The 17632-nt window shown below is 48.8% G+C and overlaps 1 protein-coding gene across 2 annotated transcripts in view; it reads right to left on the bottom strand.

The window, feature by feature from the left end:
• Positions 1-1263: 1263 nt before the first annotated feature.
• LOC110200049 (hexokinase-1) overlaps positions 1264-17632 on the bottom strand; it is a 139870-nt gene continuing 123501 nt past the window's right edge. For both annotated transcript variants that reach the window (XM_020975146.2, XM_020975147.2), the window contains 9 exons: positions 16295-16599; positions 15802-15950; positions 14671-14790; positions 14213-14308; positions 12364-12463; positions 8509-8692; positions 5657-5812; positions 4592-4825; positions 1264-3365 (listed from right to left, as the gene is read on the bottom strand). In XM_020975146.2, the coding sequence (XP_020830805.1) occupies positions 3215-3365; positions 4592-4825; positions 5657-5812; positions 8509-8692; positions 12364-12463; positions 14213-14308; positions 14671-14790; positions 15802-15950; positions 16295-16599 (1495 nt within the window). In that variant the 3' untranslated portion in view covers positions 1264-3214. The remainder of the gene's footprint in view (positions 3366-4591; positions 4826-5656; positions 5813-8508; positions 8693-12363; positions 12464-14212; positions 14309-14670; positions 14791-15801; positions 15951-16294; positions 16600-17632) is intronic.

Raw genomic sequence — 17632 nt, 5'->3', positions numbered from 1 at the left:
AATGGTCTGTACACAAGGGCACAGATGTTCACTCTGGGGAGGTCAAGGGCAGGTCGGATGAGACTAGTGGTGGGGAGCAGGCTGCCAAGGGGACTTCCTGGATGAGATGGCTTCTGAGGTCTCTTCAAAGCTCTAAGTTTCTGGGAATCCTCCAGACCCGGTACGAAGGGCACTGCAGAATGGTCCCAAGGGGGCCAACAAATGTTGTACCTAGTGAACTTGTAGGGGCCCACTAGAATCTGGTGCTTTGAAGGGCTCAGGGCTGGTCCATGAGAGGAAGCTGTGACATGGTGCATGGAGGGCTGGCCTGAGTCAGGAAGACCTAAGTTCAAATCAAGCTTCAGACACTTCTTAACTGTGTAACCCTGGGCAAGTCATACAACTTCTCCTAGCCTCAGTTTCCCTGTCTGTAAAATGGGAATAATAGGACCTACCTCCTAGAGTTATGAGTGGAACTACAGAGTAAACAGGACTTTCTTTCCAGAAATAATGGTCATGTTGACTGGATTATAGCGGCCAAAGCTGGAAACGAAAAGCAGGGGATCAAGAGGGGGTCCGTGAGTGGTGTCAAGGCGGTTCTATGGGATGGGACACGTAGTCTGCTATGGCACTGGCCAAGTGTAGTTAACCATCCTTAGCTTGCCCTCACACATCTCCACTCAAGACGGCTCGTATGATAAGGGCTGAGACCCAAATTCAAATTCTGTCCTCAGCACACTTCAAACGTGACCTTGAGCAGATCACTTCACCTGGGCTTCAGTGTTCTCTCTTGTAAGATGGGATCTGATGGATCCCTCCAACTCTAAATCTATGTGCTTATGAATACATACCTAGGGAAGGCAGACATGGATTCTGGACCTCTGCTGGGAGAATCAGGGGAGCGGACATAAGGGTTTGCTGCTCAAGCCACTGTTACTCACCAAACTGTCAATGAATAAGCCAAGAACAGGAAGGGGCCTTGTTTAGCGACCCACACATGTCCTGCATTGACTCAGGGGGTCCCCTCTAGAAAGAGCCTCAGAAGACAACCAGACCCAGAGGCCTGCCCGCCCATTGTACACAGGTGAGGGCTGGCTCACGGGCTCCATGACCTTCAGCCCGCACGGATGAGACCATAACTGGGTTCCCCACAAGACCATAACAGCTATCCCCAGTTTCCAAGCAACACCAGGACTGGATGAGTTCAACGAAAAAAATCTCTTCTCCTTCTGAGATACCACTCCTTCATCGCCAAGATTTTCCAGAAAGAATGATTCCACACCATTGAGCCAACAGCAAAAAATTTTAATGATGTTTTCCTGTTTTCTCCACAAATATCACTGTGCCGCAAGCATGGTCACTGCCGATGCGACAAATGTAAGGACTTCCTCCCTGTCCTAACCAAGTGGGCATGCAGTCCCTGAAGGTGGACACACCGAAAACAGCAAAGCAGACAAACACGGCACCTCACAACATTCAGTCAATCACAGTGCGTCAGGACATGGGTGGACATGGCATCCATGGAGGAGGAGGGGAGGGAATTCAAGATGGCGGCTGGGGACAAGGAAGCCAGAGGCTGAGACTGTCTTGGGGGCAGAGTGGAGTCGGTGGGTGGGGCCAGGTGAATTCCTCCCATGGGAGGGAGTAATTCATGAATAGGAAGAGGTAAAAATATAGCCTGCCAACTTCACCTGGCCCTGGCAGGGCGCACGCCGGTTCAAAGGATTGTTGGTGTCTAGATAGGAGCAACTGGGCAGGAGAGAATCTACTTAGCTTGGGCCAAAGAGAGAGAAGGGCCTTGGTTTGGAAATGGCAGGTGGAAGAGCGGTTATCCCTGTCTCCTCATGAAATTCAAACCAGGCCCTCCCATCTTCAATTCTATGGCCCAGTGTAAAGAACAGTGGCTCTGGGTTCAAATCCTGCTTCTGCCTCTGAGATGGGTGACCTAGGGCAAGTCACTGTCACTTCTGAGTCCCTTCTGGTTTCACATCTATCATCCTCGGATTCCCCCGGACCCCAGCTAGGGGAGGTGAGGAGGCCAGTGAGAGTGACTCTTCATCTCGTTCCCTAGCATCTGGTTACCCCACCTCAGGGATGGGACGGTGGGACACTCTGGTTGGAGATTACTGGCAGGATGACTGCTGAGATACAGTACTAGACACAGAAAGGAAGGGACCCTCATCACGCATACCATAGAAGGGTAGACAACGCACAGTCGCACCAAGTCAAGTGTTTCTGGGCAGGGCAGGGAGAAGGGTGGGCTTAGGGACATGACCCCTATATCTGTGCCCAAAAAACCAGAACCCCCCAAATTCATGGGAATCCATAAAACATTTTGGTTTGGTCACACTTTGAGAAGTAGCCCCCCTCCCACGCCCTTGATCAGCCCAAGCAAGGCTCCAATGGCTGGAATGGTACAATTTACAGTCACACAAGACACAGCCCATGAAAACAACGAGGCAGTCCAAGGATGAGACGGGAGGCAAGAGAGATCCTTCAGGGGATGGGGGAGAAGAACTGAGGTAAGGCCCTTTCTGGACCCTCCCTCTCACACACACAAACACACACACACACACACACACACACACACACACACACACACACACACACACACGGAGCTAGACCATCACATGCAGCAGGTAATCACCGGACCCTCAGAGCCCAGCACAGCCCCTTCTCAACAGGGACCTTCGGAAATGAGACAGCTGGCTTTTGCTATTGGGACGGAAGGAGCCCTCTGGTTTCTGGGTAACTCTGGGGCAGCGGTGGGTGTCTAGACACAATTTGCCGTGGTAATACATTTCACTGAGAGGACATGTTCCCGAGGGCAGCAGGGGAATAGTCTACTGGGCGGCTGGACCTTTTCACGTTAAATCAATAAATAACTTAGATGACTATATAAATTAGGAACTGACTTCACTAACTCACATGTGGAAATCGGACAACCCAATGGAAATGAAAACATGCAGAACAGTGACAGGGGAGGGGAGAAGGCAGCAGGGAGGGGTGGGAAGGATGGGGCTCCCGGGGAGAGAGATATTATCCACAGCACACACTCAATTTTGCACCCAAGTTCTTTATGCCTTGAGGTGTACAGGGCTCCATACATCGGCAGGGTCTGGTGTGCGTTCAGTTCAGGCTACCCGAGGAAGGAAGATGGAGAAGTGCAGAGAGAGACAGAGAGAAAGAGAGAACGAGAGAGGAGGGGGCAGGGGCTCCTCCGAGGGCAGGGCTCTTAGCTGGCCTTGGCCTTGGCCTCCCGCAGCCTCACCCCGACTGCTGAGATGAGCGCTGCTCCCTTCCCACTGCCATCTTCTGAGAGGAGGAATTTCACCTTACAGTTGGGGGCCAACTCGCTTACTGTCTGATGCATGACCCTGGAGAAGCTATGAGAGAGAAGAGAGGGGGATGGTGAAGGGGGATGTTGGCAACATTCACTGGCCCTGCTGGAACCCCCAACTCTTACGGTGCAAAGGACTCTGCTTCTATCCTGACAACTTGGATTCGGTTCTTTCTCCTGGTTCTTCCCTGCCCTGGACAGCTTTCTTAGTTTCTGAGGGGATCAGGCTGTATGGCCTGAGAAGGGTGGGCAGAGGGGGAGAGTCCTGCTAAGAACCCTTGTAAAATCAGCTTGGCACAGGGAACTTGGAATCAGCAAGAGCCTCTGACACTGGGTGACCCTGGCCAAATCACAACTTCTGTTCCTCACTCTTCTCATCTGTAAAAAGAGGATAATCATAGCACCTCCCCACTCCCAGGGTGGCTGGGAGGGTCAAATAAGATGACAAGGAAAGCACTTCGCAAAACTAAAAAGCATCATAGAAATGACAGAAAGGAAGAGGAAGAAGAGGAGGAAGAGGAAATGGAGGGGGAGGAGAAAAGGAGGACAAGGAGGGGGAGGAGGAAGAGGAGGAGAAGAGGAGGGGAAGGAGGAAGAGGGAGGAGGGGAAGGAGAAGAATGGAGAGGAGGAAGTGGAAGGAGAGGAGAAGAGGAGGATGAGAAGGGGGAGGAGGAAAAGGAAGAGGAGGGGGAGGGGAAGGAGGAGGAAGAAGAGGAAGTGGAGGGAGAGGGGGAGGAGGAGAAGAGAGGGACAAGAAGAGAAAGAGAAAGAGGAGGAAGAGGGGGAGATAAGGCACAGAAAGACGAGGAAATGGGAAAGTTGTGGAAATAGAATCTATAGCACATGGCAAATGAATTGAAGACAGAAGTGAAGGCGCAATAGTCAAAGATGATCCTGAAGATGCCTAGGGGAGGGGACAAGCACTTAGTAAGTCCCTACTGTGTACCAAGCCCTGTGCCTTACAAATATCAAATTTCACTGAGATGATGATACTGCCCTTGAAGGAGACAGGAATTCTCAAGGAGAGGACAGTCTAGGGCAAGAAGCCAACAAGAATGGCCGTGAGAAAATGCCCCAGTAGGGACACCTGTAAAATGGGCTGGAGAAGGAAATGGCACACCAGTCCAGTATCTTTGCCAGGAAAACCCCCCATGGGTCACGGAGAGTTGGACATAACTCACAAGACTGAACAACAGCCAGGGATGGATGAGGCTGAGCCCCGACCCCCAGCAAGTGTGTCAGCAGGAGCGGAAGCCCGGGATAAAACTTACTGAGGATGGAGTTTGTACAGCGTCCCGTCGACGCCCACGGCCACATTCAGTGTTTTCAGGCCCCTGTTCTCCTTGATCTTTTCCACGACGGCCGCCATCCCAGCCCCGCAGAGCTGGGCAGCCCTCCTGGACACGATCCCGCAGACCATTTTGACGAGGATACTGTCGTCACAGGTGCTGTTCAGGCCCAGATCCTGCAGGATTGTTCGGACCTGGAGCAGGGCTAACCTATCGCTGCAGGAAGGGAAGGGAAGGCAAGGCAAGGCAGTCAGCCATCTGGTGACCCGGCTCTCTGAGCAGTCCCTAAAGATCCTAGCGAGAATCGCGGAGACGGGGGAGGGGAGACGCTTGTGATCGGGAGAGAGCTGGGTTTGAAGTCTGCCTCTGCGGAATGATGGGTCTTCGTAGAGCATCTGCATCGAGCACAGACTTTGCACCAGGAGGGACCCCACGAGCCGTCTGATCCAACTCTCATTTTACAGATAGAGAAATTGAGGTCTAGGGAACTTCTTACATGAGAAAGCTAGAGCCAGAAGGGACCTCAGAGACCTAGTCCAATCCCCCTCTTTTTACAGAAAAAGAAACTGAGGCCCAGAAAACCAAAGGGATTTGATCAATATCATAAAGGCAGGATTTGAACCCAGGGCCTCTGACTCCCAGACCAGAGTTCTTAACACCATTAATACCACACTGATTTCTATTTTTATGTTTTCAAAGTACTTATACCCTCGTAAGGTTGGAAATTCAATCCAACAAGCATTTAATAAGCACCTGCCATGTGCTGAGGACAGAATAAAACCGAAATGAACCCTTCCTCAAGGACAAGCAGTTTTCATTCAGCTGGGGAAAAACGATAGGTATAAAGATGCAAAATATTTTGGGGGGGAGGGGAGAAGGGAGGAGTTAAGCAAGGCTGAGCCTTGCCTAGAGTCAGGGAAAAGTCCAGATGACTATCTGCACTTTATAGATGCAGTCACTGAGGCACTACGGTGACTTTGCCTGAGATTTAACGTGGTACCTAAGGGAGAAGGCTAGGAACCCAGACTCCCCCTCTTGCTCACTTACCTTTCAATCTGTGATAGGAATTTGGTCTTAAAGATTCCCCGGGTTTTCAAGGTTTCAGAGATCTGGCCTCGGAACAGGAAACCCTTTCGAGTGAAGTCGATTAAAATGTTTCGGACGATCTCTCCCAGGTACATACCACTAATCATCTTCTCAAACCTGAAACAGAGGACGGAGGAGTCCCACTGAGAAGAAACGGGGAGACAGCCAGGGCGATTCCTAAAAAACAGGGCGTCCGAAGAGAGAGGGGACCGACCAAAGAGAAAAGCCAGGGCCCTCTCCTCCAAGCCTCATTCAAGAGAATGAGATCAGAAGAGATTTCAAGCCACTGAGTCCAACCCTCTTGTTTTACAGATGAGGAAACTGAGGCACATAAGGGAAGTGACACACACAGGGTCACCCAGGTAGTAATTGTCTGAGGTGGGATTTAAGCCCATAAGTTCAGAACCCTCTGCACTACCCCATGCAGGCAGGATTTTTAGGATTGATAAGGGTAAGGATGGAGCAATCCCAGGCAACGCTCTTGCTTGGCTAGAATGACAGCATGTAACAGCATGTTATGTCCCCTGTGGCTCAGGACACAGCCTGCTGCTTGACCGGCTGCCCAAGCCATACATTAGACCTACTATGTCAGACAGACTCATTGACTGATTTTTTTTTTAGGCAATTGGGATTAAGTGACTTGCCCAGGGTCACATAGCTAGTGAGTGTTATGCGTCTTAGGCTGGATTTGAACTCAGGTTCTCCTGACTTTAGGGCCGGTGCTCTATCCACTGCGACACCTAGCTGCGACTCATTGACTATTAGACCTGGAAGGAATCTCAGAGACTGTCTGGGTAAACCTCCCCCCTTTCAAAGAAGCAGCAGCTAAGGACCCTGGGGAAGAAGTGAACGATGAAGCCAATGGAGTGTTAACTATTAGTCCATGCTATCATCACATATCATGTGTTCAACAGTCGGGTTCAACTTGGATTTGAATTTGGAGGAGCTGGGTTCAAATCCCACCTCTGACATGTGATACCTATGTGACCTTGGGCAAGTTACTTTTCTGGGCCTCAGTTTCCTCATCTGTAAAATGAGGGAGCTGCACCAGAGAACTCTCCAGGGTCAGTTCTCTAGACAGACGATAGATAAGATGGCCTTAGGTCCCTTCTCTGAGTGTGTGATCCCATGATCATCTCTCCTCTTCTAAATACCTGGAGGTCATCCTACATCAATTATAGAAGAGGTTCAGAGCAGGCCTGTTCGCTGGTGCAGCCCTGAGAGGAAGCCTTCCTAGCTGACGACACCATTCAACAGCCTTTGCTAATAAGCCAGGTCCCTTGATAGCAGCCTGAAACCACCAGGTGGCGCCAAATATGACCAACGTGGTTCCATAAGCATCTGAGCTTCTTGGACACTTTCAGTTAAACAGAAAAGCAATGACGTCAGGAAGGAAGCTGCCCAGGAAAAATTCCCTTTGGCCAGCCATCCTTCTTCTACTCCCCTAGTGTTATAAAAGGGTGTCACTGTCCTGGCAGAGTGATGTGGATGGTAGCCGGGAGACTTGTGAGGGACTTCGTAGAGGCGTTTGGGTCCCCCCTCCACAGGCTTGTGGAAGATCCACAGCTCAAAGGCACCTCCGAGGAAACTGAGGCGCAGAGAAAGGGCATGGTTCACACAAGGTCACACAGGCCGTAGGTGACAGAGCTGGGATTTGAAGACAGGATCCCAGTTATCCCTCACTGCCCTCCCCTCCCTCCAACAGGACCTTACTCCTTTCAAACTTGTCCTTAGAACTTTTCATTGGTTTCCCACAAAACATTCTGGGTTTTCCAGAAAAATAAAGAACTTAAAACTCCTCTGGGGTACATCCCCTAGCATCTGCAACTTCACTCCAGTGGTAACTAAAAGGTTACTGGGACCCAGAGGTTGGAGTTTCTCCAAATGGAATGGCTCTGGGAAAGTCACAGAGGTCGGAGCACCAAAACGCTGTCTCATGACAGCAAGCAACCAAAAAATTAACAGGGGGTGTTGTTGGGCAGCAGGCAGGGAGTCTGAGCCTTGGCTTCAAATGCTTTCTCTGACACTGACTAGGATGGGTCCTTGGCTAAGTCATTTCTGAGCATCCATTCCTTCATCTGTGAAATGCTCACACATCTCAGATGAGACAGGAGTCACCAACTCTATCCCTTTCAGTATGGCGGAGGACCACCAGCCCTTTCCAAGGGCTTCCTACAGCCCCCCAGGCTTTCTCTGAGGCCCTCCCACACTGCTCCCTGCACTCTACTGATGTTCCAATCTAAGAGCCCTCGGGCTTGGCCACCTTCCCTAGGGCTGAACCCTCATGAACTTTCTTACCTGTTGTCTCCCCCAATTGGAGTGTGATTGTCCTGAGGGGAGGGGCTATCCAGCCTTTTCTGTTTGTATCCCCAGCACTTGCACAGTTCTTGGCACACAGTAGGCTCTTAAACATGCCCACCTTCCCTGCTGCCTTCCCTCTTTCTTTCCTCCCTTCCTTTCTCCTCCTTTCCTTCCTTCCTCCCCCTCCTTTCCTTCTTCTCTCTTTCCTTCCTTCCTTCCTTTCTTTCTTTCTTTCTGTCTTTCTTTCCTTCTTTCCTTTTTTTCTTTCTTTCCTTCTTTCCTTCCTTTCTTTCTTTCCTTCTTTTCTCCCTTCCTTTTCTTCCTTTCTCCTTCCTTCCTTTCTTTCTTTCTCTTTCTTTCTCTCTCTCTCTCTTTCTTTCCTTCCTTCCTTTTCTCCCTTCCTTTTCTTCCTTCCTTTCTTCATTCCTTCCTTCCTTCATCCCTCCCTTTATGGGACAATTCCCTTCTTCTCTCAAGCCCATTCTGTATCTCACTGAACCCTAGACAAATACCTTTGCTTGTTAGGATTGAGGGAATAATCATCCACGATTTTGTCAAATTCGGTCCTGATGTCGTCCAGGCATCCGTTGTCCCCAAAGGCGCCCCACTCCATGTTGACACACATCCGGCCCACGTCGCCCTCCACCATCTCAATATTCTTCGCCTCTTCCATGTAACAGGCATTGCTTCCGGTCCCTGAATTGGACAAACATGTGGACACACATGATAAGAATCAACAGTTTCATACAACTACAGACTTCGGGCTAGAAAGTTTGCCTCACCCCCCCATCTTACAGAAGAGGTAACATGACATGCCCAAGGTCACGCAAGGAGAAGAAGCGGGAACCATAACCAGGTTCTCTGACCCCAAATCCAGCACTTTCTGTGCTCAGGATTCTTTGTTGGTCTTTTTGTTTGCTTGTTTGTTTTGTTTTGGTTTTTTGGTTAGGTAATCAGGGTTAAGTGACTTGCCCAGGGTCACACAGCTAGTAAGTGTCAAGTGTCTGAGGCTGGACTCTCAGGATGCTTTGGATTCTTGGTCTCTATGGAGGTCATGGCTTTGTGACTTTACAACCTGGTGTTACAGAAAAAATAAAGTTTGAAATCAAAGGACTCAGGTTCAAATCCAGCCTGAGCCACTCAATACCTGTGTGACCCTGGGCATGACTTTCATCAATTCCCTGTATGCTAAAACTCTCTTCCTTGCAGCCATCATAAAGACTTTCATCCCCTCAGGAAGAGCATCTTAAGGAGGAAAGAACCTAATTCATACTAAGATGGCAAAGGCTGATGGTTCTGTGCACAAACCTTTGGAAGCTTTTATATTTTGAAGGCTGCAAAATGTTAAAGGTCCTAGGAGGGCCTAGGGCCCATTTGGGGAGAGATTTTCTACAGAAAACCCAAGGGAGATCACAGTAGAAGAACAAAGGCCAGATGGGTGTTGTCTGTCCAGGTGGGGAGTGGCCACTGGTCCTACAGTAACAGAATTGTTACACTTGGAACCTTAGCCTCTCTGGCCCCCAGAGTACCAAGGAGGGGGTCCTGCTCACATAATGCCCAGAGAACAGACATTCAAAGTGAATATTTGAAAAAGCAGAGCCAAGGAATCAACACACAACAGAGAAATCAATAAAAAGGAACCCAACAGAGAAGGCAAACACAGCCCAGGAGTAGACAGGAGAATCTGCTCCTGCCCTTGTCTGCAGAAATCAACAAGTCAATAAGCATTTATTAAGCACCTACTGTGTGCCAGCCTACTGCGCTCAGGGCTGGGGATACAAAGAAAGGCAAAAATAGGCCCTGTCCTCAAGGAGCTTAGAGTCTAATGAGGCAGGGGCACCACCTGCCACACTATGTGCAAACAAGATCTATACAGGAGATGGAGGCGATCTTAGAGGGAAGGTGGAGGCGGGGCACCATGGGTGAGGAGCTCTGCACAGACCATCAGACTTGGTCATTCTGTTTGTTTGGATGCTCTGCTCCCCGCTTCCCCCCTCTTCCTTTCATGTTTATTCTCTACAACGGATGGCTTTTAGGGGAAGGGAAGGAAGGGAGGGACATCAGGAACATTTTAAAAAAGCAAATCATGTGTTGTAGGAAGGAATGCGCCCCCCACTCGAGGAGGCGAGAGAATGATCCAGAAGGGCTGAGCTGGACTCTGCCCAGTGCAGGCTGCAATGGCCTGAGGGTTGGTGGGGCAGCACTGCCCTTCCTGGACCCCCGAGGGCCACCTGTCTGTCAGGCATGGCCTGGGAGAGATTCTTGTACAGGAGAAGGTAGGTTTAAATCCTGCCTCTGATACTTACTAGCTATGGGACCCTGGCCAGGCTCTTTGCCTTCCTGCCTCAGTTTCCTCATCTGTAAAATGAGGACCTCCCGGGTCCTTTCCACCTTTCCATCAATATAGAAGCTGGCCCCGGAATCCCTATTCTGCTAGAAAGTGACTCAGGGTTCCTGGCTTCAGCTATTACTGTCAAGAGTTCCCTTTTGCCTGTGACTCACTTCCAGGAGAGCCTCTAACCCAGCTGTCCTTCCCTGGGCTGGGCGTGTTTTTTGGGCAGGAAGGCAAACCACACTGGGCCCCAAATCTGCCTCATCACCCTACCTCGGCATTTTTAGACCCAGCCCCAGACAAGGGAGAAGAGTTTTGCAAAAGAAGAAGGAAAACGGCCCCAAAGGAAGGTTGTTTCTATGAAGGATGCTCGGCTTTTTCTACAGGAATTAAGAAAAAACAAACTTAGCCCTGGCTCTGTGGTCAGGTGGCTGAGCAGCGGGTGGGCCCTGGAAATGGGATTCCAATCAATATTCCTTACATAGCAGGCGTCATGGTACAGTGGAAGACTTAGGTTCTAATCCTGCCTCTGACCTTACTACCTGGTGTTAGCCTGGGCAAAGCACACGTCATCTCTCTGGCCTCAGTTTCCTCATCTGTAAAACAAGGGTGTGGCACTACGTGATCTTGGAGGTCCCTTCAAGCTCAAGATCAATGACCCTAACATAAATGTACTCCAATGAGTCCATGATCTTACTCACACGGGAATTCCCTGCAAAAGGTCTCAAATGGTATTCATCCCAGGAAACTCTCCTCTGTGCCTTCCCATTAAAATCACCACATGAGGTCTGCCCAAGGGGCTCAGGGTCTTTCTGGTATCCTCCCAGCTAACCAAGGAACCATACAGAGTAAGCACTTGATAAATCTTCAATCAACTTTTTTATTTGAACCCAGCACAAATACTCCAGGTAAGCACTACAGTGGCTTTAAAATTCAGACCTTTAGAAAGAGACCTTATAAACCACATGGAGCAGAGAAGGCCAGGAGGCAGAAGCAGTGTCCTTTGGCCAAATGATGATGTCTGGTCAGTGGCCAGCAGCTTCCCATCTCCCTGTTCAGGCCTATCTCCCACCTAGGGCTCCTACATCTTGTTACCCCCAGGTCTCACATACCTAATCATCTCCCGCCAGCCTTTGGCTGCCAAACCTGGCCCAGAGTCTGGAAGACCTGAGCTCAAACCTGGCTTCAGACACTTATTCACTGTGAGATCCTGACCAAGGCACTTAACCTCTGCTTACACAGTTTGCTCAACTAAAAAAATCTTGCTGTGAGGATCAGATGTGGTAATATCTGTAAAGAGCACAGCCTTTTCCCTCCCCCCTTCCCCACTGTCCTCCGTCACAGGGTTTCTCTAGACTGCTGCCAGGGTCAATGTTCTGTCCTCAGGCCCATGTCTCCTCACTTCAAGCATCAGCACTGATGGATCTCCCAACCCAGCAATCCCACAAATTGATCCCACACAAAAGTGTCATCAGATAATGGCTGAGTGAAAGACCTGGCGTGTGTCCCCTGGAGAAGATGGGTTAGACTGACTCTGCTTCAGCACAAAGTGTAGGACAATGGGCAATGTAGACTCTGAAGTCCAGAAAAAACTTCCTACCTGTGAAAGCCATCCAAAAAGTAGAACAGGATGGCCTCCCCCCAGCCCCTGCCAGAGACCTTCAAACAGAGGCTGGGGTTGCTGTACTAGGGATTCCTTTGGTGTATGGCTGGATGGGTGGCTGCCGAGGACCCTTCCAGCTCTCAGGCTCTGGGATTCTAGGTCAACCAGAAGCTAACTGTTTAATAAAACATCCCTTCGAGGGCATGTGCCTTTGAACATACCAGGAGAAAACACAAAGGACTCCTACCCTACAAACAAATGAAGGTCTGTTATGATATTGGGGCCAGTGAAGTGTTACGGGCACACTTCCAAGGACACCAGACTGGGCACTCCCCACACACGTCTGCAGCCTATGAGCAAGGCTGGTAATAATTACTGTGCTAATCACAGGAGGTACCGGCCCCCGGGAGCCACAGCTCATCTGAGACTCACCTACGATGAGTCCAATCTCGCAAGTCGGCTCTTCATAGGCACAGGTCATCATGGTGCCCACCGTGTCATTGACCAAGGCCACAACATCCAGGTCAAATTCCTTTGGAGAGAGCAGGATGTGGGATGAGATCAGACAGAGCACAGACCTCGGGGGTTTCGACTTTTGTGTTTTAATAGGAGCCCTGTAAACTGTTCACTGGCCTTTTGGTTTTACCTCATCTGGAGAACTGCGTTTGGCTCTGGGGGTCACAATTCAGAAAGGGAAGCAGAATGGCAGTGTGGGCCATGAATCCAAGGCACTGAAAGATCTGAGTTTGAATGCGGCCCATACATTTACTCCCAGTGGGGCCTTTTCTAAGCTAAATATCCTACACTCTCTTCACTGACTTCATGTGGTATCTTCTCCAGTCCTCTAACCACAATGGTCACCCTCCTTTGGATATCACGACTGTGCACCATACAGGAAAGAGCACCAACTTGAGATTCAGATAACACAGGTTCAAATCCTGTCTCTGATGCTGTGTGACCTTAGGCAGGTCCCCTGGGCCTCAGTTTCCCTACCTATAAAATGATGAGGTTGAACTCCAGCAGGAGTGTGGCCTGGCCCCCTTGGGCAGACTGGTGAAGCCCATGGACCATTATTCAGAAATGATATTGTTTCTTGATTGAAAGATATGCTAACATGGCTAATATAGAAATAGGGTTTGCATGACTTTACGTTGATATCATACTGCTTTCCTTCTCAATGGTGGGGAGGAAGAGAAGGAGTGGAGGAGGAGCTGGAGGGAGGGAGAGAATTCAGAACTCAACGTTTTAAAAAAGAAATGCTAAATGTCTAATTGATATTATATTGCTTGCCTTCTCAATGAGGGGGAGGAAGACAATTTGGAATTCAACACTTAAAAAAATAAATATTAAATATAAATACATTTTTTTAGAAAGAAAGAAATGCTAAATGTATAACTGACATCATACTGCTTGCCTTCTCAATGAGTAAGGGAAGGGCTAAAGGAGAGGAGAAAATCTGCAACTCCACATTTTAAAAAATGAATGTTACTTTAGAGATGAGTGACAAGAAAGTTGTCATTTTTTTCCCCATCCATGTTCACGGAGCCCCTGAAAGAGGTCCGCAGACTCCTTTAAGAACTCTGTGACAGGGGGCAGCTAGGTGGCACAGTGGATAGAGCACCGGCCCTGAAGTCAGGAGGACCTGAGTTCAAATCTGGCCTCAGACCAAACACTTGACACTTACTAGCTGTGTGACCCTGGGCAAGTCACTTAACCCCAATTGCCTTAAAAAAAAAAGAACTCTGTGACATTCAACGTTCTAAGGTTGCTCTAGGCTCTAATATTATTAGAATCTAATAATATTCTAGGTTCAAATTCTCAGTTTCTTTCTATTCAATATTTAGTGTTCTAAGGCCCTGGACAATTCCAATACCCCGGGTTCTAAGGTCTCTCCCAACCCTGCTATTTTATGATTCTATGTATTGCACTATTGAAAGATTGGTAGGCAGAGAAACGGAATGTGTGAGTAGCTTAACCAAAAGCTGTGAGGGGCAGTGGTTTGCGAAAGAGCCAGCCTCAGAGGCGGGAAGACGCGTCTAGCCCATCCTGGTTGTATGAACCCGGTCAAAGTCAATTAGCGTCTCCTGGCCCTGAAGGGGAGAGGAAGGGAATAATCTCATATGTAGTGCCTGCTGTGTGCCAGGGCCAGTGCTAAGGGCCTGGCCTCTCCAAGGCTGGGGTGCAGAGGAGGTGCCCAGCTCTGAAATCCCCCCTGCTCAGGTCCAGGCCGTGGGGCCTCACGAACTCCCAGCAGCAGAGGAGTGGTCAGGGGGGCTGTTACCTCTCTCCTTTTAATTGCTTCTCTCAGCAAGGTGGGCACATCGTGTCCTTCACAGTTGGACGCATTAAATCCCTTAGTCCACGTGACCAAGACGCCCTAGGGAAAGAGAAAGTTCATTTTTAGCGAACGAGCCCTCGCAGGCCACTCACAACACAGAAAACGTGATTTATAAAACGGACAAGGGTTTAAAAAAAATCAACCACCCACTAATGATTCAAGTATTTAAAACCCCATAGCTTTCATAGTGTTTCCCCACTGATGCTCATAAAGGCCAGTGAGGGAGAGACTGAGGCTTCGTAGCATCGCCATGGGACTGAGGGGACATGGCGCCGGCCAGCCCAACGAGCCTCCCAGAGCGTCCGTGAATGGGAGCAGTACAGGCTTCATTTAGGAGAGAGGGGCCCCAAGGAGCCACGTGCTGGCATCAAAGCCCAGACCCAGGATGTTACACGACTCACCCCATCCAGGCTTGTCTGTCGGCAAGGGAAGGAAAAGGTGAAGCCTAGAGGCAGCCGGGCACCTTTGATGCCCATGTAATCCAGGAAGTCAGAGATACAGGAGACGATGTGGTCAAAGAGCTGGAGGAGACGAGAGGACCACACATGACTCTTCCAGGGAGAGCCCACACAGACCAACCCAGGCTGCCAAGCCCCAGCCCAGGATTCCAATCCTGCCTCAAACAGTCACATGGCATGTCTGAGCCTCAGTTTCCTCATCCATAAAGCGAGGCACCTGGATTCAATGACCTCTACAGTCCTTTCTAGATCTAAACCGTATCATCTTCCTCCAGGATATGTTTTTCTGAGCACTAGACTTGGAGTCAGGAAAACCTGAGTTCAAATCCAGCCTCAGACAGTTACTAGCTGGGCAAGTCACTTAATCTCAGTCTGCCTCAGTTTCATCATCTGTAAAATAGACAGAATAAGGGTACCTATCTCCCAGGATTGATGTGAGGATCAAAATGAGATAGCATGTATAAAGAGCTTTATAAATCTTAAGGCACTATTTAAATTCTATTATTGTTTTATTTTTATTGTTATCATTATGGCAAAACACTCTTCAGGCACTACGTAAGTGCTAACTATTATTATTTGCTATTATTATGATGAAATACTCTTAAGGCACTAGGTAAATGCTAGCTTTTTTTTTTTTTACTGTTGTTATTATTCTGGTGAAACATTCTTAAGGCACTATGTAAATGCTAGCTATTTTTTTTCATTGCTGTAATTTTTACACCAATACTTAAGGTCCTCTAGGGTACTAGTTAGTTTTCCAAAGACATAAATTTAATTTATAAATGTTTTATAATTTTTATAAAATAAAATTTTATTAGAATAAAATAATTTATAATTTAATAAAATTAATTGCTAATAGACTTAATAGAATAGATTCAAATATTGTTAAATACACTTAAATAAATGTTAATTTAAATGAAATATTAACAGACTAAAATGTTATTAACAGTGTGTGGGTACCTATCAGCCCACACCTGGAAGAAGGCAGTCAGTGCCTCTTCAGGTATGTCGTAACCCTGGGAGTGGATGTGGCTTGACTACACCAGGAAAGCCCCCCTCATCACCCTCTCTCACCTCCTCCCCGGTGCCCTGCATGGCTTCCTCAGGGATGGCGTAGATCTTGTTGTGCATTTCCACACTTCTCTTTTTCCCGCTGCGGATCTTCACCAGCAGGACCCGGAAGTTTGTGCCGCCAAGGTCCAGGGCCAAGAAGTCTCCATGCTCTGTCAGGAAGCAAGAAGAGTGGGCATGTTGGAAAACAAGGAAGTTGAGGCATCCTCATGGCCAAGCAGCTGCCTGCTCAGAAACATTCAAGGTTTCAAGAGGAAAGCTTAGATTGGAGAAAGGGTGCTCCATGTGTGAGTGAGCACCCTTAGCGGTGGTCTTGACCTTCCTCAGACCTGAAGGGCCCTGGGATGACACACTGACCTCTCTAAAGGGCATTCACAGGACTAATGGGGATGCCTGTTGCTGCTTATCAGAGAATGAAGAAGACTCACTCCAGATCCCCTGGAAAGTGGCAGGGGCAGGGGGGACCGTGTCCCCTCCCTCACCCAGGGGAGCTCACCGGTCCCATCAGGGGTGCCGCAGACGAAGGACGGCAGCATCTTCACCGTGGCCGATTCATTGGTCTTCTTCTGTAACCCACGATCCATCTCTATTCTCATCCTATCCTTCACCTGCATCAGCTGCTCAGTGCTGAGTTTGAAGGCGGCCAGTATCTCCTCCATCTGCCTGTGCTGCTCGGCCAGCCGATAGGCCACGGCGGTCACCATGGCGGCCCCCTTACCGCTCCCGCTCTCGGAGAGCATGAAGCGCACATCGCAGTCGGGGACCAAGCGCCGCAGGGTCTTGTGGAATCGACGGGAATACCTAGTTGTGTGTGTAGGGGGGACGATGTCGTCAGATTCTTGGGACACACGTCTATCCACTCCACCACCGTCATCACCCCACACGTGTGCCATGATGCAAAGACAAGCACCAGTGATCTCAGATATCATGTTTTACAGGTTCTACCCCATATCCCTAGGAAATATCCAGAGCCTACTTAGGAAGAATGTGGCCATGTTGGGGAAAATTTTTTTTCAAACCTAAATTATCTGCATTCGATGTTTATACAGGGTACCCCAGAGGGGTTTTATTTAAGCTTTAAAAAGCTTCTAAGGTAGTAAAGATAAAACCACACCAAGAGTTTTGGGTCACTCTACCATATAACACTACCTTGCATTTATATGGAGCCTAGACGGTCTTGGGGGAAGTGGGAGTGGAGAAAAGGGGACAGTGCACAGAACACTGGGCCTGGAGTCAGGAACACCTGAATCCATCACCTGCCTCAGTGATTTACTAACAGTGTGACTCTGGGTAAGTCACTGAATTTCTTTTGGTTTCCTTGTCTGCAAAGTGGAGAAAATCATAGACTTAGCTCACAAGGTTGTTGTGAGATGACACATGTCAAGTGTTTTACAAGCCTAAAAGCATCATATGCTAGCTATTATTATTATTATTATTACAAACTAGATAGAACTTTCCACAGACATCATGCTTCTGTCTCCTCTCAAAGTTTATCAGTTCTCTCTCTGGGGGTGGAGGGCACTTTTCATCATGGGTCCTTTGGAACTGTTTTGGGTCATTGTCTTGATCAGAGCAGCTAAGTCTTCCACAGCTGATCATTGTACAATAGTGCTGTTACTGTGTACGATGATAGTAGGAGGTGATTTCTAATGCATTCTTGCATAGGGCTTCTCTTTATACCTGGAGCCCAAATAAAAGCTATGTCTCATCACTCTGATAATCTCTGAAGGCTCACGCAGCTGACGGAGGGGTGAGAGATGGTTTCCTGTACCTTGCAAAAGGTGTAATGTAACAGGTTGACTAGGAGGCTGACTTACCGTATTTATGGAATTAC

Source organism: Phascolarctos cinereus, unplaced genomic scaffold (genome assembly GCF_003287225.1).
Source record: "Phascolarctos cinereus isolate Bilbo 61053 unplaced genomic scaffold, phaCin_HiC Scaffold_3;HRSCAF=262, whole genome shotgun sequence".
In the NCBI taxonomy this organism is placed as follows: Eukaryota; Metazoa; Chordata; class Mammalia; order Diprotodontia; family Phascolarctidae; genus Phascolarctos; species Phascolarctos cinereus.
This window is presented reverse-complemented; position numbering and strand designations above follow the sequence as displayed.